The sequence below is a fragment of the Chinchilla lanigera genome, unplaced genomic scaffold, assembly GCF_000276665.1.
Source record: "Chinchilla lanigera isolate Chin_1 unplaced genomic scaffold, ChiLan1.0 scaffold00047, whole genome shotgun sequence".
Taxonomy (NCBI): Eukaryota; Metazoa; Chordata; class Mammalia; order Rodentia; family Chinchillidae; genus Chinchilla; species Chinchilla lanigera.
The window spans coordinates 16803844-16828062 of NW_004955448.1; the positions used below are offsets into that span (position 1 = coordinate 16803844).

Consider the following 24219-nt stretch of genomic DNA (forward strand, 5'->3'; position numbering starts at 1 on the left):
GTAAGTGTAAAGTGAACTGTGAAACTAATTAACCTCTTAGAGACATGGTGTTAAGTAAGTTCTGGTTTTCTACTGATTCTGATTTATAGGATGTGCCTATCAGTGAGCTGTCATTCAAGTACTCTAAATGACCGGGTGACCATCACATCAAAAAGAGAGAAATGAAAAGAGAGACAGAGAAGGAAAGGAAGGAAGGAAGAAGGGAAGAAGGGAGGATGGAAGAAGAAAAGGGGAGAGAAAGAAAGAAAGAAAGAAAGAAAGAAAGAAAGAAAGAAGAAAGAAAGGAAGAAAAAAAAGAAAGGAAGAAAAAAGAAAGAAAGGAAGAAAAAAGAAAGAAAGGAAGAAAGAAAGAAGAAAGAAAGAAGGAAGAAAGAAAGAAGAAAGAAAGAAGGAAGAAAGAAAGAGAAAGAAAGAAAGAAAGAAAGAAAGAAAGAAAGAAAAAGAAAGAAGAAATTTAAGGCAATTTCAATTTGAAGACAAACTAATACAGTTCCCACAGAATGAAGAGAAAACAAAGAAGTAATGTTGACGAAACTTTTTACATTCTTTTACTAGGCATCCCTGAATGTGACTATATGACATTAGTCAGGATTAGAATTAAGCTAAAGCTTAAAGGACTGATTGTGACAATTTTCTTCCTTCTCCTGAGATTTCTTGAGTGTACAGTTCACCTGCATGTGCTGTATGGAGCAGACATTTTAGAAAGAAAGAAATGAAAGAATTCCTGCCAGTGTTCAGGGATAGCAGAGCTCAGCTCAAAACCTCCAGAGAACCAGTTATTGGCATCTAGGTTTAAATGTTCTACATGAAGTGTTTCCATCAAAGAATATACATGCAGGCGTTAAGGAACTGTTCTGTTTCATTAGTCCTCACATTCAGTACCTTGCCTCACCCAGTCTCCATGATGAAGCTCGTGTTCTGAGATACGGCAACATCGGTGACGTCCAGAGAGCAGGTCTTCCCAGCTAATGGTCACAGTGCCTTCTTCGTCTTCACATGCACTAATGGGCCGTTCAAACAGGGAAATCACGGCTGCTGTGAAAACAACGGCTTGCACCTTGAAGGAATTGTTGAAAGACAGACAGATGTAGGCAAAATAATTGTTGTAAGAAGATTTTATATTGTTAAAGACTGATAAGGAACAGCTAATGCATCAATAGGAATTTCTTCAGTATTATTTAGAGGAAACAAGGATACAGACAATTACAGTGAAACAACAGCTACAAGATTGGTGAAGCAACTCATTATCGCTTCTTTTTAAGGCACACTTATGATTAAAAACAATAAGAATGAAAAGCTTTCACAATTATGGAAGACAATTGTTCAAATTAAGTTCCTTTGAGGTCTCGCATATTTCAGTAAGCAACAATTTAACGAATCTTGGGTGGAATTTTATAGGAACAGTGAAAGGAAACAATTGCATGTCTCGGTTTTCGTGTGCCCTTCTCTAATGCATCTATGTCTTTGTTATATGATACAAGAAATTAGCATTTCCTGGTTGAATGATACTAAGAATCCCAAAAGCTTAAAAATGGAGGTCAGAACAAATAATCTGAAAGAATTATGAGAGATAAGCTTAAACATTTAATATTAAATATTTATTAATATTGGGATCAGATAAACTATCCTATGATGTAAAACCAGCAAGATTTTTTTCTAAATAAGAAATATATGACTATCCAGAGACAAAAAAAACCACAATGATGATTTGTTTGTATAAGCAAGGAGATAAACTGTAATCTAATCCAGGTCTTACATGTCTTACATGCATCACTTTATCAACTGTAAAATAGTTCGGTCAGGAGGTCATGCTCATGGTATTTTAATTTCTATTTTGACATACGGTTTGATGATCAAATCTGTAGTGTTCAATCTTCTTCTTTCCTCACTTACATTTCCAGTTACGTCCCCGAAGGAAAGAATTGATTCATTGGCATCAAGAGGATTGTACCAATAATCCATGCAAATTGGTGTTCCTTTCAAGCCTTGCAGTTTGTATTGACAAGGAAATTCTTGAGACAGCAGATCATAGAAGCAAATCTCTTTGCTTGTAAACGCCACTGCTATCTAAAGTAGGAGAATAGGAATCAGAAAATATCCCCCTTGAATTTAGTGAAATCAATATGCAAAGCAGACATGCAAATCTAAGTGTGAAATCAGACATCGCTCGCTGAGGGTCTTTAACAGTATTACAGAACTATACCATGGTGGCGCGAATGAACTTCAGTCTAACTTCGAACTCTAACCAAAAAAGCCTTTTCTCATTAGAAACATTGGAACATCCCTTTCCCCCATTTCTACTCTACATAAACCACAAGTATGTTCCATCCACAGTGGCAAGAACGCTAATCACGGAAGAGAAGCAAAGACACAGAAAGCTACAGCACCACACGGTCACTTCAGATACTTTATTAACAACGTTTTATAAAGCAAGCAGAGACTTTCCAGAAATGAGCTGATAAAAGCTGTGTAAGTAGTCTTATTGTAAGTCACAGAGAATAGCCTAAAGGCTATTTTTAAAAGGGTAAATGATCAAACAACATAAAAATCAGTCAGTGGAAATTCTCCCTGTGGAAACCACACTATTGGATTTATTAGAACAAGTCTTTAATTCAGCTACAAGAAATATGTTCAAAGAACTAAAGAAATGATGTGAAACAACGAAGCAAAAGCATAAGAATGCTATCTAACTAAAGAAAATATAAGTACACGTGTATTAACAATTAAAGAAGAATTCTGTTGATCTCTATTTTAACTAGCGTGTTCAATAAATTTAGATTTAAATGACAAGGTAAGATTTACATTTGCATTTTTTTAACAGAATCCCAAAATATATGAACCAAAACTGAAAGAATGGATGAAAATGATAGACATTTCAGTAATAACAGTTTAGTATTTTCAATAATGGATATAAATACTAGGCTGAAGCAGATTAACAAATATCTATTGAACACATTATCCAACAATACAGAAGACTATACATTCTCTTGAAGTTCATATGAAACATTTTCTGGGACAGATCCATACATTAGATGGCAAATGTGAGCCTTAATAAAGTCAAAATATTTGACATCATACAAATTTTGTTCTCTGAAATGATGGGATGAAATTGGGAATTGCATTGAACAAAAAGAAACAGGAAATTTACCTCAGCATGGAAATTAAACAACAGAGTCCCGAAAACCAAAAGGCCAATGAACAAATCATAGGGATACTGGAAGACATATTGAGATGAATGAAAGTGAAAGCACAGCACACACAAATTTATGAGGTACAGTAAAGCAGTGCCTACACTGAAATCAATAGTTGTAAACAGGAATATGATAAAAGAATGCCTCAAATCACTAACCTAACTTTCCATCCCAAAGGAAATAATAAAGATTATTTAAAGCAAAGAAATATTTTGAGAATAAAAAGTAGAAAGGCAATGCAATAAATCAACAAAACTAAAGTTCTTGAAAAGACCAACAACAATGACAAAGCTTTAGTTAGACTATGGGAGGAGAAGATACAAATTATTTAAATCAAAGAAATTAGGGTGGAGCTCTGGGGGCGTAGCTCCAAGGCCTTTGGTATAGAGGGCCTGTGGGGAGCGTAGTACTGCGAATCTTAGAGAAACGACAAAATGATTACAAGACAAAAGTATGTTAACTATAGGTCAACAAACTATGTGGCTTTTAAAATATGGACAAATTCTGAGAAACACCAGAAGTATCTAAACTAAGTCAAGAAGACCTAGAAAACGTCATAGCTATTACAAATTGAAAACAAAAGAACTGAATGAGATAAATTCCAGAAAGACTATCTCAGTGAATATGGCTTCACTCATAAATTCTACCAATACTTTAAAAATAATTAATACCAGTTCTTCTGAAAATCTTCCAAACGTTGAAATAGAAGGAATATTTTCCAAATGACTTTGGTGAGCTAATAACATTACCCTACTGCTGAAGCAAAGACATCATAAGAAAACTTCAGACCCATATCAAATATGTAGATGTAAAAATACCCAGTAAAGAACTAGCAAATAAAATATTATAATATACACAAAAGATTGCACAGTATAACCAAGTGATATTTATCTCAGGAAGGTAAGATTGGTTTAGCATACATAATCAATCAAAGTAAAACATCACATTAACAGGATGGAAAAAATTTATAATTTCAATGGACAACAAAAAATTTGATAATACCCAATACATTTTCATAATAAAAATATTCAACCAACCAGTAATACAAGGGAACTTCTGCCTGATAAGGGCATGTACAAACTGAACCCAAACAAAACAATCAAATGGAAAAAAAAGAAACTACCTCTGCACCTGACACCATGCTTAGTGGTAGAAAACTGAAATCATTACTCATAAACTTGGTAACAAGACTATGACATTCACTTTCACCACTTCTATTCAGCATGGTACTAGAGTTTCTAGCCAAAGAAATTAGACAAGAAAAAGAAATTTAAAGTAACACAACTTGGAAAGGAAGAAGTTAATTATCTGATGACATGATTTAGTATATAGTAAGTCCTAATGAAATCTACAAAAACAGCAATGATAAATAAACAATTTCATCAAGACTGATATATATATATATATCTTATTTGACTTATATCCAATGAACAGTCTGAATATGAAATTTCCAAAGGCAATGTTAAAAGAATGGAAAGACAAAACATATACTGAGATGTGATAATTGTAAAATATTTGTCTGATAAATCTGTATACCCAAAATGTGTAAGGAATGCACAAAACTCAATAAGAAAAAATCCAATACAAGTTCTCAAAGGATTTGGACAGATAATTCATCAAAGAAGATATACAGGTAGCAAACACACACATATAAATATGTTCAAAGCAACTAGTCATTAGAAGAATATAAATGAAAGCCAAAAGATACCAGTATAAACCTTTCAAAATGGTTACAATTAATAGAAAACAATGTCTGATCATAATCTTGATGAAGATGTGATATATCTACATGATGCACTACACCATGAAAAAAATAAACTACTGATATTCTCATCAACATTGATTAATTTCAAAATAATTACACAAAGTTAAAGAATCCAGACCAAAAAGAATACACAACATATGATGCCAGTTATATAGAACTGTGGAAAATGCAAACTAATCTCTGGCATCAGAAATCAGATCAGTGGTTTACTGACAAGGACAGAAGGGGACGTGTTACACAAGAGTGCAAGAAAATGTTTGAAGGTGAAAAATATGTTCATCACTTTCATCATACTGTTGTTTTTCCACAAGTAGACATACATGTATTAAAACTATTACCTTGGGACACTTGTAATGTGTGTAGTAGATTCTGTATGATTATACCTCAATAGTACAAAGGAAAGACTAAAATCTAGTTACCACTTCTAACAATAAGGAACACTGCAAGGCAGTCGTGGCATGACACTAACAGAACGCTGCACACAAATATATAAAAACACATAATCTGGACTAGAAGTGTGCCTTAACGTTTGAAGTTTTAATGCTTTTAAGCATTACCACTGGATCCTTAGCAAAAAGGAGCTACTAAGACAGTGCAGTAGATATCAGCAACCACCAGAAGGCAGCAGACTCTGAAGTGAAGGTGGACTGCCTCAGTTTACTAATTTTGACAACTCTCATTTCACCGTGTGTGATTAGGACAAATTCCACAACGTTTGCTTGCTCAGCCTCCCAACCTCACGGAAACTACAGTACTTTGCAGTGATCTAGAGAAGACTTGCTGAGTAAAGCATGTTTCATGAAGCTATCGAGGAGGATTATTTTCCTAGGCAATAGAATGTACATTTCCCACTAAAAGAGCCTTTCTCTTCAGAAAAATGGATGATCACAAGTCAGGCACAGGAAACACACCAGACAAATTCTAGCACATCCTGTCATGCTAGGAAGCAAAGGAGTGTCTAAAGGCCATCGCAGTTACAAAAATACTCAAAACCAGGAACTGACATGTCAGTGCCTTCTGACTAAAAATGGTACAGTTACTGGCAAGGGGGGAAACATTCAGTGGATTTTAAAAAAAGCAAATTGTTTTAAACTATGAGTTTCAAATTTTACAGATAACAATAATGATGATAGTGTTTATGGTTCATCTTTAGAGCACACTAGAAAACCAGCTTGTTATTTTTATTTAATGAATAATTTAATGAAATGAAATAATTTATTTAATGAAAAATCAGATATCTATCCTTTTTTATATAAGGTGTACTAAATGATAACTAAGTAATTAATGAAGAAAATTTCCTCATACACTGATATTACAGATTGTAAAGAGAGGAAATGCTTAAGCTAGGATATTATCATCTGACAACTCCTATTAAGTAAGTGGAACTATAAATAATCAGAAATTACTGCTAATATCCCATGACAAAAAAGCAAGCATTTTGTACCACCTGATTAAGGAACATCAAGCATGCAGAAACTACCAAGCATTTAGGTTTGACTACAGAATTATTGATCGTATAATATTAAACTACCCTGTGCACACGCAATCTGAAAAATCCGGATACATAAGGAAAACTCTCATAGACAAACATTGCGCTTAGTAAAATGTCAACTGCAATATCCATAAAATGGAAGAGGAAAGAAGAGATGGACAAAACTATGTAGATTTTAAGAAGACATTTTTCAAAGCTGGAAAAAGAAGCACTAGAAAAGACATGAAAGAAGGGGAGGAAGGGGACAGCGGGAGGAAACGGGCAACGAGCAGGATACAAATGAACGGGGTTACGTGGATGTTAGATTTGCCAAAGCGACTCTGCGGAACCAATACGCTGTAAAGAGAGGGAGAGAGACAGAGACAGGGAGAAAGAGAGACAGAGAGAGAGAGAGAGAGATCAGCCTTTTACAATATGTGGATTTTATTCCAATCTTCGTTCAAACAAAATACTTTGTGTAGGACAACCAGGAGAATGTGTAGAAGACTGGACATTGAATTGTGATAAGGAATTATTGCCATTAAGTGTGATACTGGTTATGCCAAAAAGATATCTTTTTTAAAATATAGAACTATTTAGAATTGAGATATCTTAATGTTTTCGAATCTAAACGGCGGATGCAGACAAAACAAACTTGGCTATGCGTTGAAAGTGGCGATCAAGGTGGACCCAGCTTGCTAACGCTATGCTCTCCGCACGTGTGAGCGTTTGAAATTGTTCATGATAAAATTTATCCCTGCTTCATACACTAAGAATATGGGTTCTTTAAGCTACAGCCTTCCCCTGAAAAGTTTTTCATTACAGTCTCTTCCTCTGTGTACAGGTACAGCCAGGAGAAGATACTGTTCTGAGTAGGCCCTACTCACTAGAATTAAGAAGCTGATTAGTAAAGTAGTCAAAATCAGACCAGCAGCGTTAAGCTGTGCTAGGCCCTTTCGCAGCCTCTGCTTTGCATGGAGACCCAGGAGCGGCCGGAAACTGCACGGAGTAGAGGCTTAACCAGCTGCGCAGCACGGCCACAGGAGGGAGAGACGCGAGTCGGAGCCTTAGCAGCAGGGTCAGTCTGAGGCACCAGGAGAACGGCTTGGGAAACCGAGCAGCTCAGCTGGCTCTCTGTGAACTCCCCCCAGGTCAATGAGAAGCACCGAATGAATAATTCCGCTCTCTCGCGCTACTGGTGTTACGCTTGCTGTTGATCAGGAGCCTGTCCCGTCCTTTGCCCCCTTTTTACAAGCAGTCTATTTGTAAAGACGTGGTACCTTGTTTGCATTTTCCAGGGAGACCAGACTTGTCACCCACAGGTGTTTGAGCTTGCTGGCGTCAGAAGTAACGGGGAGCGTTTCTCGCAGCTTTAAATTCTCTCCCCAGACTCCCAGCAGGCCTTCTGTGCTCACAGTCAGGTAACGACTGGAATTCTTTAAGAAAATTACTTTTTGGATGGTGCCCTTGTGTTTTCCTTGGAGGAATTCGAGGTCCTTCCACTGGGGAACCACAGTTGCCTTTGCTCGTTCGTCTTTCTCATAAAGCGACAGCAGTATGAATGAGGTCAGCTGGTCCCAGTTAATAAAGCCATCCCGAGCCACATCCACTTTGTCAAAGAGCTCCCCGTATTCCTCCAGTGTGCCCCAACCAACGGTCTCCGCCATCTTCTGCACGAACTCTTCCCTGGACATACCAGTGTTTTTCCTTGGCTCTAGGGACTAGAAAAATAGTAACAGCGTAAGGCATCACAGGTGAAAAGCACTGGGCCAAGCAAACGTCAGCTTGAACCAGCAATTCTAAGACTCAAAGAGAAATGCCTTTTACTTCCAAACGCTGCTATGTACGAGTGAATTTGGTCTGGGTGACAGAGAGCTTACAGGGCTAGAAACTGGCGTCCTCTGTTACAAATGTCCTTATAACCGGAAGAGGGCGGCAGGAGGGTCAGGGAAGACGTGAGGATAGAAGCAGGGGTCGGAGCGATGTGAGATGACCCGGTGAGGAGCGCAGGCGGCCTCTGGCAGCCGGAAGAGGTGGGGAAAGGATCCTCCCCTACAGCCTCCAGAAGGAAGGCAATCCTGACAATTGCCTAAGTTTGGCCCTATAAACCGCATTGTGAACTTCTGATTGCCAAGCTTTCAATTACTGCATGTGTATGTTTAACCCACTAAATCTATGTTTATGGGTGAATCCATGCATAGGGCTTGGGGCAGCAGGATAAGTATCACATAGTGAAACTTTCATACAACAACGTGGACCTCAGTTCTGTAAAGACGTCATTAGGAAGAGCAGTGAAGTCACAGGCAGCTGACTGTTACTATTCAGGGTGATGTTTGTAGCAGCGATGGTGAACCTTGTAGAGCTTTCAATGATACAAACAGCCCTCGCTGCACAAGCCCCACAGGCTCACCACCATCGTCCTACAGGGTCCGCACTCACTAAGCTGGCAGATGCCGAAACGCTGCCTCTGTGGAAACACGGGGTCAAGTGTCTGCAAATTTCTGGTCACCCTGTTTCCATAGGCTCCTCGACGTATAATTTTGCTTTAGGTGTATTTCCATGAGAAGATACCGTCCTTAATGTTATTCCTAATTAATCACAACGGCCAACAGCGTGACAAAGTGTGTCTGAATGGAGCTCCTAGACACACTCCCTCAGGGACTGCTTCGCGCCTTCTTGTGCTGCTGGACACTGCACGGCACTCCACTGCTACCGCTGGGGCTCTCAAGCCGCAAAGCAGCCCACAGAAAAGCAAGGATGAAAACGTCCAAATGCGGCTCCGCATAAGTATGGGAAAGATACTTCTGCAGAGTATGAGAGTTGGAGTGAGAAGGCAGAGCACTGCCTTGCTTGACAGCCCACAGCGCCCACTGGGGGACGTTTTTCCATATCCCTCACCTATGTACAGAGGACCAAGCAAGTACTGTGAATACTGTCTTGAAGAGCACAAAAACTTACAAATACAGAATACAGATATATTAAAGGCTGACTATATTTTGACTAAGCATAAATTTTAACACTGGTAGGCTGTTTGGTCCAGTAAGGTTTCTGATAAGAAAATGAAGTTTTCCTGTATCGAGCCAATGAGTCAATAGTAGCATATTGCAGAGCAAGTGAAACAAGTGTAAGCTTAGTCTTGATTCTACCCAGCCTTCACTGCTGAGCCTCCATTTCTCCATCTGTACAGTGGGTATGACAGCATCATCACAAAAACTGGTTGTGAAGATTAACTGAGACATTACATGTGCAAAAAGTCAGGGATCAGATGTTTAACAGAAGTTTGCCCAGGCTTTTCATTAACCACATTAATTTTCTGAAAAATAACTAGTGTTCAAACCCTTGAACCAGTCAGAAGCCATTAATTTGTCTCCATTAGAATACTTTTGAGTCTAGAAAGCTTAGATGGATGAAATTTTTAGTGACCCAGATTTTTAGTGCAAAGACAGAAATCTGGACCCAAAAGCATCCATCTGAGAAAAAACTGCCAACTGTTTTTGAAAACTAAGTCAACGCTGACCTTTTTCATAAACTATTACATCCTGATGCCAGTCTCTTATATCTATATCACCACCTCATTATTAAGACATTTTAAAAGCAAAATCTCAAGAGATTTCTATGAGATGTGACTCCATTTTTTTTATTTCTAAGAACAGGACCTTGTTCTGACAAATGCCAAGACAATTTCCTTGTTATATTCAAGAACGTAAAACTGCAAATATCACATATGCAACAAATTTTTTGTCCCCAAAGTGACATAAGCAATTAACTGCATAGCTTTCTGCAGAGCGACAATCCAAACATAAACTGAGGAAAGAGACGACAAATCTCTCGATTTATGAAACTGAAAAGAAATCCACTTGTATATACGATGCCCCCAACAATTTCAGTATTGATTGTTCAACCACTAACATTTGTACTTTAAATTTGAAAATATAATCGTGTTTTTCCATACCTTTGGTTAAAAGTTAAGAGTTTGCCTTTACTGAAAAACCTTATTACAAAATCATGCCTCCATCAATATGTGGTCTATGTTTATTAATCACATGCCAACTTGAATAAATTAGTTAAATGTACAATTACATAAAGTACTTGATCTTTTGCATAAGCTGAAAAGCATGAATACATTGACTTTTACCGCACAGTTAATTCTCGTTTTATCAGTGGTTCCCTCTGGGCCTCAAATTAATCCATTCTGCCTTACTGAACACAGCATGCTGTGTGAGGGAGACGGTGCCGGGTAGCTGGAGTTCTAGGCCTCAGTCTCACTTACTGCAGTGCTCAGTACGAATAATGATAACTACGAAAAAAAAAAGAATAATGTTAACTAATTGTTAGAGCCTTCATCAGAATTACTTGATAATTTCATGTATGTACAGTTCATGGATATTTTAAAGCCTGTAGCATATTTACACTCAATAAATATTAATTCTCTAATAACAGGTTTAAAGAATATTAAGGGCTCTAAAATTTGAGCATATCATCAATGACTAAGGATTTAACTAATTTTGTGCGTGTTTGTGTGTCTGAACGTACCCTATGCACAAAGTTTTTAAGTGGAAATAGTTATTAATTTTAGAAAATTGATCTTCTCTATCAGAAGTGGCTAGTTTCTAACTAGATGGTTATATGAGACTTATTGGTGTTCAAAATCTGAATAGGAAACTCAACCTATAATAATCTGATAGCGATAATATGAAGCTCTGTATTCGATGACTATAACCACTGTCATGGTAAAGGCTGGCTTTGGGCTTAAAATGAGAAAAATTATGCATGCTCTTTCACCTGCTTTTCGTCAGGAGTACAGACATTAAAATTATCCTGTGTGAGTCAGTGGAGGCAAAGTCTACCTGTTTCCAAAAACATTGACTCTTTTACGTGCAGAAGAGCAGCATTTCCTCAGTGCGGCTAACTGTAGCTTTCATTTTGTCATGAAGCACTTGTCATGCCGCTCATGGCTTTAGGTGAGCCAGAGGCTCGCATTCTGAGCTTTTGGGCAGGAGGTAACTCCACGGAAAAGTAGCTAAGATAGTCCTTCAATCTAAAAGTGAACTTGCATATGCCATGACTTAGTTGGTACAAACTCTGAATTTGTATTAGATTCACCACTGTGTGGAAAAATAATTTATCTTTGAGTTATCTTTGGAGATATACACAGAGATACACATGCTTGCATATACATGTATATATATATATATAATTCAATTAGCATTAATTTAGTTAGCTTCTGCATTTTATGTCTAAGTTTGCCATACAGTGTTGGTCTGACCTTGGACCAGCCGGTCATAACCTCTTTTAGGGTTTATAGAGGCCCCCACAAGACGCTCTGTATAAAAGGTCATCTATTCATTAAACAATCGTATTCAAACACTAGCTATTGTCACCGAAGAGGTCTACACACCAAGTAGGGCTCACAAGCGTGTACTTAAAATAAATAGAGAAATATTAGGAATGTTTGAAATTTGACTTCGTTATAAAATATAAAGCAAAAATAATTAATTCGCATTCATTTGTATTAAAAGTTTAATTACAATGGTTTTTATAAAACTCTTCTTCCCAGCAGAAAATTTGTTACAATTTAAATGTCAAGACTTTCAGATAAATACTACCTAACAGTGTTTCTAAAACATCTGCTTTTGGTCCTATTAATCAGTATTCAGTCTAGTCTTTGTAAATTGAAAAATTAGTACTCTCGCCTCTATCAGAACAATTCTTCAAGTACAGGTGAGAAGTATGTGTGCGATTAGAAAGCACCCTCATGCAGCTCTTCCAAGATTGCAAATTGCTTGTAAACTTATTTTGCTATGTACATTTAACTATTGGTTGAGAAAGTGATGATTATTATCTCCAGTTGTTTCATGAGAACCAGAAACTAGAATGAATGCTTGGTTGATTACCTCACTAGGCACAATTTTAGACCTTCAGAAAATCTTTCTGTTTTCCTTAGTCTGTCTCAAAGAACATTATAAAAATCATTTGTTTTTGCCTAGAAAGCATTTTCTGCACCTATAGTCAGTCAGTTCTAGACAGCAGTGTGTGAGCATGTGGGTCTATATTAAAGCACTAACTCTGTAAAATTCTCTGCAGACTCTCAGTTCTGTTAGATTTGGATTTCACTGTAACTTATATGAAAATGTAAATATCAAAAGCACAAATATCTCTTGCAAGAAACTCGAGAGCCTTTGTTTTGGGCACTGAGAAAACATCATGCACTTTATTTACTTTTTTTAATTTTTTTTTTTTTTTTTTTTTTTTTAGACAGGGTCTCACTCTGCAGTTCAGGCTGGCCTTGAACTCACTCTGTAGCCCAGGTTGGCCTCGAACTTGCAGCGATCCTCCTGCCTCAGCCTCCCAAGTGCTGGGATCATGTTCTTTAAACTGGAAAGATGTGAGCATGAAAATACACTTTAAAATTATTTATTGTTTGCTTAAATAACCCATGCTTATTAGAGGAAATACACATTAAACTAAAATAAAAGTCCTCCATTACTGATTTAGGCAGAAACAAAAATGACTATGTATTATTTACCAAATAGTTTCATCATGTACAACTTTGATGTAGCATTTTCCACTGAGAGCATACCATAAAGGCATGTGTCCTATAATATATGTTGATCTTTGTCATCACAATATTCTATGGAGAAGAAATATAATTATTTTTACTTCTATTTGTAAAATATTTAACTATTCCCAATGTTTTACTGTTACACATAAAAATCCCTCATTAAACAAATACCCCATGCATACATTTCTGCTCCACTGCATAATTAATTACTGAGAAAAATTCCCTAGAAGCAGAAATGCTGCGGCTAAGAATTTGCACATTCCTAAATTTTTGATGTGTCTTGACAAATCCTCCTCAAAATGTTTGAACAAGGTCACATTCCTACCAACAAAGTAAGAGGTTGCCTAGACCAAAGGTGCTCACCAAGCCAGGGTATTAGTCTTCCTAAAATTTATCAACTATTGCTTACGAGTAGTTTCAGAAAGCCTAAGTGTTTACATACCTTCTGGCAAGAAGAGCAATGCATTCCCCAATCAGACACTTAACTCCAGCTTTCAAAATCTGCCAGGACTTGGAAAGCTTATTTATGTAGTCTTTCTAACCTTTTGTTTTAGTAAGATTTAATAACTCAATTTAAAAACCTTTCTTCTTTTCTCCTGCTCTGTAAAGAACTTGCACAAGATGAGAATACAAGTCCACTTTAAAGCTACAGTGACAGTGCAATCCGACGGGTCATACACCGGACATTTCCCACGCCGTGGAAGCCTGACGCTCGGCTGGCAGGTCACTAGCCACAGGCGCATGCCTCTCCCATTGTGATTGTCTCCAGACCCTGGAGATGAGCATCAAAAGGTCGGCCGAAGCATTTCCATCATCCTCTGGTGCATTCATTAGCAAATATACAATGAGGTTATACCCCTTACGAAGCAACAGAAGGTGATTGATTTATTAATTTAACAAATATTTATTAAGTGCCCGTTCATGCCAAATACTGCTCAAAACACTCAGCATTAGCTTGGAACAAGGTGAACAGACAAGGTGAACCCGCCCACGCTCTCATGCTGGGGTGTGAGGATGTAGGGGTTCCAGTCACAACGAATGACACAAAGTCCTGAGTCACAAGCATCACCTGAACTCGCTTTTCTGAATTCCAAACTGAATGTAGGACTGAAGCATCCCGAGACATTCCATACGCAGAAATCTTATAGCAATTAGTAACCTTCCCTTACGTCGTAAATTTTTTGCTTTTACTTCAAATCACTTCAAATCACTGCAATGCTTTTTTTGTCCACATGAAAAAAACCAGGTTATAATAGGATTACAGAATCTTGTTTCCTCCAGAAGCTGCTCACTGATCATCCACTTCACCGAAATTAATATCTCTTTTGTCAGACGCTCAGCATGGTTTTTAGGTAATGTTCCGTAACAGCTGAATGAGTATGCACCGTCAAAATGCATCCTTTGCCCATCTGTGTAATTAAATTTAAAATTAACATGCTGCTTTCTCACGCTTCATTCTGTGGTAGTTGCCTCAATTTCCCTTGGTTACCAAGTGTATTGGTTATGAATATGCATTAGCGTTCCCTGTCAAACCCTGTGAACATCTTTTGGAGCAGAAGATTAGACCCATTATTTCAAAACAGATGCCTCAGTTCATATCATCCCCTGCAGTTTTCACCTACCAATAAACACGCATGAGAGACCGAGCCACAGAGCAAGGTGGACTTGTCTGCTTGCTACGGTTCATGCTTCAGTGGAGCTAGTGGCTTGCATTTTCATTTTCATTATGGTATCAATGATTCAAGAGCTAATTGATTCCAACAGAATTGGCGTATTATGACTAACAGAGACACAGACCTTGAAATCCCTCTACTGGATTTAAGGGTTGGAGCAAAACTCTCAAACCAAACATTTAGTAATTAGGTTTCGTATCTAGCTGGTGAATTACAAGTAAAGTGGAACTTCAGAGGAAAGACAAATCAGTAATTGTATCTTTTAAATAATGACCATAATCCTGAGGAACCTAATTTTTCTCTGAGTCTATAGAAGTTTTTCTCTGCTCTAGGTCTACGATGATGTGTACACTATCACCTGTTTTTGCCTAAGCTCCAAATTTGGGGGTGAGCCTGACTGTGGAAGGCAGTAGCCAGCAGACAGCTGACCTCCACTCGGCTCCATCTGCAGGTCTCTTAACAGCCGCATAAATGTACGTTAAACACACGTCACGTCTCATTCTGGGAAACCACAAGACAGTAGCAGAAAAGAACTTGATGCATTTGTAAGATTACGAACTAACGGCATTTGAGAGTTGGAACGAACGCAACTGTAGAGAGTCTGCACCAAATCCTTTATTTAAAAGAAGAAATGGAAATCCAAAGGGTTTAAAAGACCCCGTGGATAAGATCGCATAAAATCTTAGTTCACAGTTAGCAAAATCAGGCCTAGGTTCTCAGTCACTTTAGCCACAACATGAGTATACTGACATCAATAAACTGTATCTCTCCAACAACAGTCAAAAGCCAAAAATGTAAGACTGAAATGGGGAACAATCACGTGAGCTCATCCTTTCTGCTAAAAGTTATATATTTAAACCCAAAGCTTTGTAATGATCCACCTAAATTTTACTCAGATAAATTCTGAATCAGTACAGAATAAAATGACTAAAACAGAAATATTCTAATAGAGGTACTAAGATAAGCTTTCTCCTAAATTTTCAGCTCTTTCCTGCTCTTGCAAACTTCACAAACTGAAGATCCAGCACTTTGAATCCTCATTGCTTTGATCTGCTCTCTAGCCCTGGAAAACACCTTCTCAAGCACTAGGTAACAGGCTGCTGAATTCGGACGAGGAAATGTCACCCGAACACGCAGAATGGGGCACTACGAGGAAATGCCGAATCTCCATTTTCAGCGGCCCCTGTGTGTCACTAGAAAGCCTCCCGTGTTTCCTTGCTGACCTTCTATTCTCTACTTTCTTCACATTCCTTCTCCATCATCGTTTGTCTGTTCCTAATGTAGAAGTTTTGCTCCTAACTCACAGGAGTAAAGGAACAGAAGAAAGAGGAAGAAGAGGAAGAGGAGGAAGAGGAGGAGCCGTTCAGACGGGAACCTCCTCTGTCTGTGAACACTGTGAATGACATGATAGCCACCTTCCTTTCCTGTGTTCTGGATACAGCGTTCTCCCATCATCTCAGAGAATTTTTTCAGTCACCGTCCTATGACCAGGTCACATGAATCATTAAAAATCTCTTGACACTGTGATCTGCTTTCAGCCAGTGCCGCACCCACTTCTCGTAACTCACACTTGAAGGAATGATGCTCCCTTCATCTTCCTCTTGCTCCTATCACTGCACTGCAGCTCCCTTTCTTCACGGGCTTTAAAGGGGCTCTTACTACGAAGACTAAAAATATTGCAGCTGAATCTTTCCATGGGTTCTTTCCAACTCTTCTTTGATAAAGTGAAAAATGTACCAAGTTGATGTTTGGTACCAGAATATCCATAAGAGAAAATACCTTGAGACTCCCATTTAGTGGAAAAATGAAACCTGAAGTATGTGCAAGACACAAATCAAGGGCAGAAAGAACAGGGTCAGACTGGTCTGATGGAAGGAGAACCCCCACTAAGAAAGAAATGAGGGGGCTGGGGATTTAGCTCAGCGGCAAAGCGCCTGCCTGGCAAGCGCAAGGTCATGAGTTCAGTTCCCGGTACCGGACAAAAAAACCAAAAGAAAAAAAAAAGGAAAGAAAGAAATGAAAGAGAGGAGAAGAATTTGGTATTTGTGTTTGTTGAAACCATTTCGTTGTTTGATCAGACAGAGAGGGCGGTAAGAGAGTAGTAGCAGGAAGAGCGGGTGGAGCAGCGGAGAGGCAGGCGAAGGCAGTAAGCCCTCACGTACTGCGGCTAAAATGACGTTTAACAGCGGAAGTGACTGTGTTGTGGAAATGAAAACCCTTCTCACGTATTCCCACTCAGCCTCACCCCCAACCTTCAGCTGCATCGGCTAATTTTATGCAAATGCTTTCTAATGTTTCTAGAGAGCCAAAGCAGTTGAATTCTCGGGTAACTAGGGAGCTGAGTCTCAAACTTGTATTCATCTGATAGAGAACAGAGATCGGAGGGACCACCGTGGTAAACAAAGGTCAGAGGTGACTTTGAACTTGTAGACATTTAGGAAGGGCGTTTGCTATCCGGGCTTGTGGCACTTGGGCTTTGAGCCAACGCTTCCACAACTGTAACTCTGTAAGTGCTCACCCATGAGGTGCTTGTGTCTAACATGCACCTCTGCAAACTTTGCCTCTGTTGACCCTTCCCTATGACTCAAGGTGCACGCTTTCTCCCATGGATGAACCTGTAGAGTGTGTTTTCATCATAATTCTTAATTTTGAAAATATTCAAACTAAAAAAAGTGGAAAAAAGATGAGTTTTGAGAAACAATAAACTGATACTTGGTCATCTGATCTGAGTTGCCCACATACGATGTCTATGTAGCTGCATAACAGCTCCGTGTCCTGATTTCCTTCTGACATTTCTGGTCATTCCTTTGCAATCTCTTTTTGTTTTCTACTTTTTCTCTGCGTCCTTTAAATGCTGGTATAATTGACTTTCTCCCATAGCACCCCTTCTCACTTCACACTCTCTAATTTATATGGTCCAATATCACAGCTTCAAACAGGAGCTAACTGCCGGGAACACCAAAGTTTATCTTTAACTAAACCTCTCTTCTAAGCATAAACTTTTGTGCGTAATTACCTAGTAGATAGCTATGTGGACATCCTATATAGACAACTGAAATCAACATAACTCAGTATCAGTTTATTGTTTCTCAAAACTCATCTTTTTTCCACTTTTCTTTGGTTTGAATATTTTCAAAATTAAAAAATATGATAAAAACACAGTCTATAGGTTCATCCGTGGAATATTCAAACAAGGAAGCATAATATACCTACTAAACAAATCACGATAGTCTCCATGAACTGGTGAAAATACTGTTATGTGAATAAAATTATGTGCAGTAGAGAAGGAAAGTGTGCTCCCTTTTATGTGAGAAAAAAGGGAAGAGAAAATATACATAGACACAGATGTATTATGCAATAAATAAAAAAGAACCAACAGGGGGAAAAATTTCCAAAGGTAATAGAAATAGTTACAGAGGCAGCATGGGAGGAAGGGGCCAAACAGACAGGGAGAATTTTTCTGAGTATTCTTTTATAGAACTTTGACTTTTGTACTACAAAGATATTCTACATAGTCAACAGAATGCAATCAAAACAAGGATAATTTTAAATTCTAAAATGTAATACCTACTAGCATAATCATGTAACAAGCCAGTAACACAACCACATGGGGAAACAATTTTAGCAATCAATAAACCCAGTTTTCTGACACATATGCCCTCAATGCAATATAATGTAAGGATAAAAAGACTGCAGTAAATTTTGAATTTGGCTTTTTAAAGTGTGCTGTTGACATAGTAACTTCAAACCCAGTTGTTATATATTACTGAATGCAAATTGAAAGTAAATATATTGTTAAACCAAGAACACAGATTCAGATGTGAGAGAAAACACAAATGATATAGGTGTAGAATGACAGAGACTAGAAAGAACCTTATGATGATGGAACTTAATTGTAAGTATTAATATAAATTCAAAATAGCTACAGACTGATACATGTTGTATAGATATTGGCATAGACAGGTGTAGATGTATTTTAGCTCTGTCAGCTGAAAAGGCATAGAAGCAATGCCATTCCTAACAGCAATGAGCAGGCTATAACTCCGATTCTATTTTTCTAATATTATCTTACAATAAACAGTACACAGGAATCCCTGGACAAACAGCTGGTTCCAGACCTTGGACAGTCATATCATTTTGTGACAGAAAGAAAAGAGGGATAAAAAAAAAAATGATGGAAATGTGTTAAAAGGACCTAGAAGAACGTGCTTATTTCAAGGTGATATATACTGAGCTGATTAGGAATTAAGTATTATACCTGAAACTTAGGTTTGAAAAACTGAGAAAAATCACTGAATCTAGATGAAAGAGATCGTCGTACTTGTCTTTCCACTTTTACCTCTTCTAGCAGCTTGGTATTTTTTTTTAAATTCAGGAGAAACATTACCTCTGTGTTTCCCGAATGTACACGTTAGTGCCTGGTGCACATTCCCAGCCAACAGGTTCTGCGCTCCTGGCTCCTGGCATGTGGATCTCTCACTGGCCTCTTCGCATGGCGGGTCATAGAACCAGCCTTCCACACCGTGTCTCTTCCTCCCCCATTTGTGTTCCCAGCTGCACCCACCTCTAATCCCAAACTATTCCCAGAGGACACAGGCCCCAAAGGCCATTTCCAAAGTCCCATTCTTATCACAGCTTTCCTGCGATTAAAGCAGATCAGCTGCTCCCTCTGGCCCGCAGTCCCTGGCACGTGGAGTCCTGATCACCCTTGCCATGGTTCTGCCTTGCTGCTCCAGCCCCACTGTTGAGGTCCTTGCTCCTCTGCAGATAGACGACTCTGACTCCTGCAGCTAAATGCCCAAGGGCACCTCAAGTGCCTTCGAGTGGCAGTCTGGTGATACTCCCTCTTAAACTTTGTACCCAGATGATCCCCGAAGCTTCGTGAAAACATAGGTGGGGCTTTGGGAAGGTGACTGGGTTATGAGAACTGTACTGCTGCCATGGTACTTGGAGGTGGGGTCTGGTGGGAGGAGACAGGTCCTGGGCATGTGGTTTGGAAAGGTTTGTCAGTTCGCTGCTACTTCTTGCTGTCTCTGCCTCCCCGGCTATGATGTAGCTCTCCGCAGACTTCCCCTCTGCCATGCTGTCCTGACTTGAGTCGATCTGACTATGGACTTACACATAAGCCAAAGTGAACCTCTCCTCCCGGAAACTGGGTGTCAGGTGCTCTGTCTCGGTGATGGAGAAAGTGACTAAAACACAGCTTTTGGTGAACCTTCCCAGACACCTCTCCTGGGGCGACCCCCTCCAGACTGTCCTCTCCTCTCGGGGAACTGAGCAGTCACACAGTAGCTGTGAGGTTAATTCCAGTGCACATCGCCACAAGGGAAGGCCTGAGCTGAATAGTTTTCAGTTGCCACAAGACACGTCCAGCAAATGGTCTTTGTAAGAATCAGTAAATTTTTTTAAAATGTACTATAAATATTTTATTCTGCATTGTAGAAGAAATATGTGTCTATTTGACTCATCATAGCAAGTTTGTGGAAGGAATGATGGCCAATAGTATAAAATAAAAATGTGCAAAATAATCTGGAATAATTAGAAATAAATATGAATTGAGAAAAGTACAGAACTGCTCACTAAGAGAAAAGAGACAAAACTAGTTATCAGACCATGCCAGGAAATCTATGGGCTCAGCTAAAAACTCAAATGGACAGAACAAGTCTGTTATTTTGAATTTTTGTTCCCTTGTCTGTAAAATAAAAACAGTAGAATAGGTTTCTAATCTCTCTTAATTCCAAAACTTAATAGAAGGAAGTCCACAAAGAAACACTACTTAGTATAAAGACATATATCTAAAGAAGATTTCTTTTTAACTCAGTCTGCTTAAATTCAGCATTGTCAGACATGCATTTAGAATAATGCTGCAATGTCTTTAGGTTATTAAGATTACACTGCGGACATCTTCAGGAACCCCACTGAGCTGACCCCGCACCTCCCTGACGAGCATGTGAGGCAGATGGAGCTCTGGTCACCTTCTGGGGCCTCCGTGGCCACTTCCCACACCCCTAGTGGCCCTGTAGGAGAGGGACTGAATCCCAGACATCTTCAAGAACCCCAGTGAGCCACCCTCACACCTCCCCAACCAGGGTGCAAGGCAGGAAGAAGCCGGGTCACATTCTGGGCCTCGGTGGCCACTTCCAGCACCCCCCTCAACTCCGTGGGAGCTAAGCTGAAACCCAGGCAGAGTCAGGGGCCACAGGGACTCCACCCCTCCCCTGCCAGCATGGGAACCACACTGGGTCCTGGGCAACATCTGAAGCCTCGATGACCATGACCTGCACCCTGCTCCTTTTTGGAAGCTGGGCTGAATGCCCAGACAGCTTCAGGAACTCCAGTAAGGCTCCCCCACCACTCCCCCACTGGCCTGGGAGCCAACTGAATGCAAGAAAGTTTCAGGAGCATCTGTGACCCCACCTTGCCACCACGCACCAACACAGGAGCCATGCTGAGCACTAGGGAGCTTTGGATCCTCACCCCACCACTCCCACACCATCGTGGGAGTTAGGCTGAGCTCCAGGGAACCTCTGGATCTTCAAAAATGACAAAACAAAGGAGCAAAATTCAATCTCAGACCTCTTCCCCACCTAGAACTAATCCAGGAGACATCAACACAGGACAGCCTGGAAGTCATACACTTGAAATTTCGGAAATGATAGCAACTGAAGTAAAAACAATAACAACAACAACAACAAAAAAAAAAAAAACCAACTCCATCAGGCCATAGAAGACATCAGATCAGAAATAACCTCTCAGGTAAAAAAACAAATGACAACAGTAATGAAAGAATTGCCCAGCACATCCAAAGAAGACATTGATAAGAAAATAGAGGAGGAGCATAGAAAACTCATGGAAACCTTGAGTGAACAATATAGAAAAGAACTAGAGCGCATGAAACAGATTCAAACAGATATCCAGGAAATTAAAAATTCCATCAAAAGCCGGCAAAACTGCCTGAACAAACCTGAAGATAGACTTTCAGACCTGGAAGACAGCATTGCCACTAACAAACAAGAAAGGAAGGATCTCTTAAAAACAATAAGGAACCAGGAAATAACAATTCAACAACCGCAAGATGAAAGAAAACTATGAAAGATTAATAGGTATCAGTGAAACAGCAGGTGTGAACACAAATGACATAAAAACACTGTTTGCAGAAATAATAGCAGAAAATTTCCCAGTCATGGAAAAAGAATCAGACGTCCAGGTAAATGAAGCATATAGGACTCCAATTAACCATAACCAAAATAAATCTACACCCACACATGTAGTGATCAAGATTCCAGAAACTCAGCAAAAGATAAGAATATTAAAAACTGTTACAGAAAAGAAACAGACCACCTATAAAGAAAAGCCCATCAGAATCACGGCAGATTTCTCAACATAATCCATCAAGGGAAGAAGAGCTTGAAGTGAACTATTTCAGGTACTGAAAAAAAACAACTTCCAACCCAGACTGATGTACCCTGCAAAATTATCCTTCAAATGTAATGGAAAAATACAATATTTCCACGGTAAAGAACAACTGAAGAAATTCATGAGTACCAAACCAATACTACAAAGAGTGCTAAAAGATATTCTAGAAAGGAATCAGAAAATACGACAACTTGAAGAACAACAACAGAAAGCTAAGTAAGCAATTAAACAGAGGGAAAAAGGAGGATCTAGCAGCAGGAAAATAACATAACAAAGATAAGCCAGTCATATCAGTTATAACCATCAATGTAAATGGTCTCAGTGAACCAATTAAAAGAAGCAGACTGACAGAGTAGATCAAGAAACAAAATCCAGTTATATGCTGTGTACAAGAAACACATTTACCTCAAAAGGAAATTCATAGACTGATAATTAAAGGATGGTAAACAATACTCCATGTGGCAGGAATCCAGAAAAAAACAGATGTGGCTATTCTGTTTTCAGACAAGGTGAATTTCAAGAACAATCAAAAGAAAAAGAGAAGGTCACTACCTACTTGTGAAGAGAAAACTTCAAAAGGAAGAGTTAACAATCATAAACATCTATGCGGCAAATACAGGAGCACACAACTATATAAGACAAATTTTAACAGACACAAAAAGTGAAATAAGCAGCAACACAATCACAACAGGGGACTTTAACATTCCATTGTCACAAAAAGATAGATCAATTAGACAATGATCAGCAAAAAAATAACAGAACTTAACCAAACTTGTGAACAAATGGACTTAGTAGACCTTTACAGAGTGTTCCATCCAGCAGCATCAGAATACCATTCTTCTCAGCTGCACATGGAACTTTCTCTAAAATAGACCATATGCTAGCATGTAGAATATGCTTAAATAAATGCAAAGGAATTGAAATTATCCCATGCATACTATCAGACCATAATCCAGTGAAACAGGAAATTAATGATGAAAGAAATCACAAAAACTCCATAAACACATGGAAATTAAATAGCACCCTCCTGAACAATCAATGGCTCACAGATGAAATCAATGTAGAAGTTAAACACTATTTACCGAATGCAAATGTAGATACAAATTACAGGATCCTGTGGGACACAATGAAAGCAGTCCTCATAGGGAAGCTTATAGTGGTGAATTCCCACCTCAGGAAAACAGAATGAGCACAAATAAACTATCTTATGTTGCACCTCAAGCTTCCAGAAATAGAAGAGCAAGTCAAACCCAAAGCCCAAAGAAGACAGGAAATTATAAAGCTCAGGACAGAAATTAATGTAATGGAGACAAAAAGAAATCAGTACAAAGAATTAATGAATCAAAGAGTTGGTTCTTTGAAAGAATAAATAAAATAGGTAAACTTGAGGCTTTTGTAGGTAATGGTTGCAAATAGAGACCATACTCATAAGTGAAATAAACTGGACCTGCATGTGTAAACATCATATTGTCTCCCTGGTGTAGGAACCTGAAAGAGTAAGTAAAATTCAAAATGTACAATAGATTATAAGAAAGGGAAATAAATTGCTCAAAGGAAGGAACAACTGGGATGAGGGAAAGAAGAAAAAAGAAAGAAGGAAGGCAAAATATACAGATAGATAAATGCATAGATAGATGATAGATAGACAGATAGATACTAGAAATATATGTATATAGAAGAATAACTGGGATAACTGTACTGCTGATGTGTGATGGTATAATGAAAGGAACAGTTAATGCTTAAAATTTTTCATATTTTGACTAATTTTGCTTGCTTGTATCTGGTAATCTGAGCAACTGGTTTGAAGATAACAATATGCAATCAAACAACCATTGGTGAATTCCTGCCATCTTGTCTAGTGAAACTCTGTATTATCTCTAATGTTTTATTTAATGATTTTTTTTTATTCTCTTTAATGGTTTGAAAGACCATTATATCTTATATCTGGTAATCTGAGCAACATAATTGAAGATAACAATAGGTAATGTAAAAACCACTGTTAATTCCTATCATTTTGTTTTGAAATCCTGTGTCACTTTTAATGTTCATGTTTTGTTTTATTTATGTCTGCTATGTTGGGATGTTGGGATGTTGCTATGTTCTTTTTTTCTACTACTCTCTTTAAAATAAAAAAAGGATTA

General features: G+C 38.5%; 1 protein-coding gene across 6 annotated transcripts in view; it reads right to left on the reverse strand.

Moving 5' to 3' along the window:
- The window catches only part of Wdr49 (WD repeat domain 49), a 138940-nt gene that overhangs the window by 102603 nt on the left and 12118 nt on the right, over window positions 1-24219 (reverse strand). For 4 of the 6 annotated variants that reach the window (XM_013518660.1, XM_013518658.1, XM_013518661.1 and 1 more), the window contains exons 3-5: window positions 7708-8148; window positions 1894-2067; window positions 883-1057 (exon numbers count right to left, since the gene is read on the reverse strand). In XM_013518660.1, the coding sequence (XP_013374114.1) occupies window positions 883-1057; window positions 1894-2067; window positions 7708-8148 (790 nt within the window). Of the gene's footprint in view, window positions 1-882; window positions 1058-1893; window positions 2068-7707; window positions 8149-10562; window positions 10725-24219 lie in introns of all 6 variants that reach the window. The other 2 variants (XM_013518663.1, XM_013518662.1) reach the window with 2 other exon arrangements.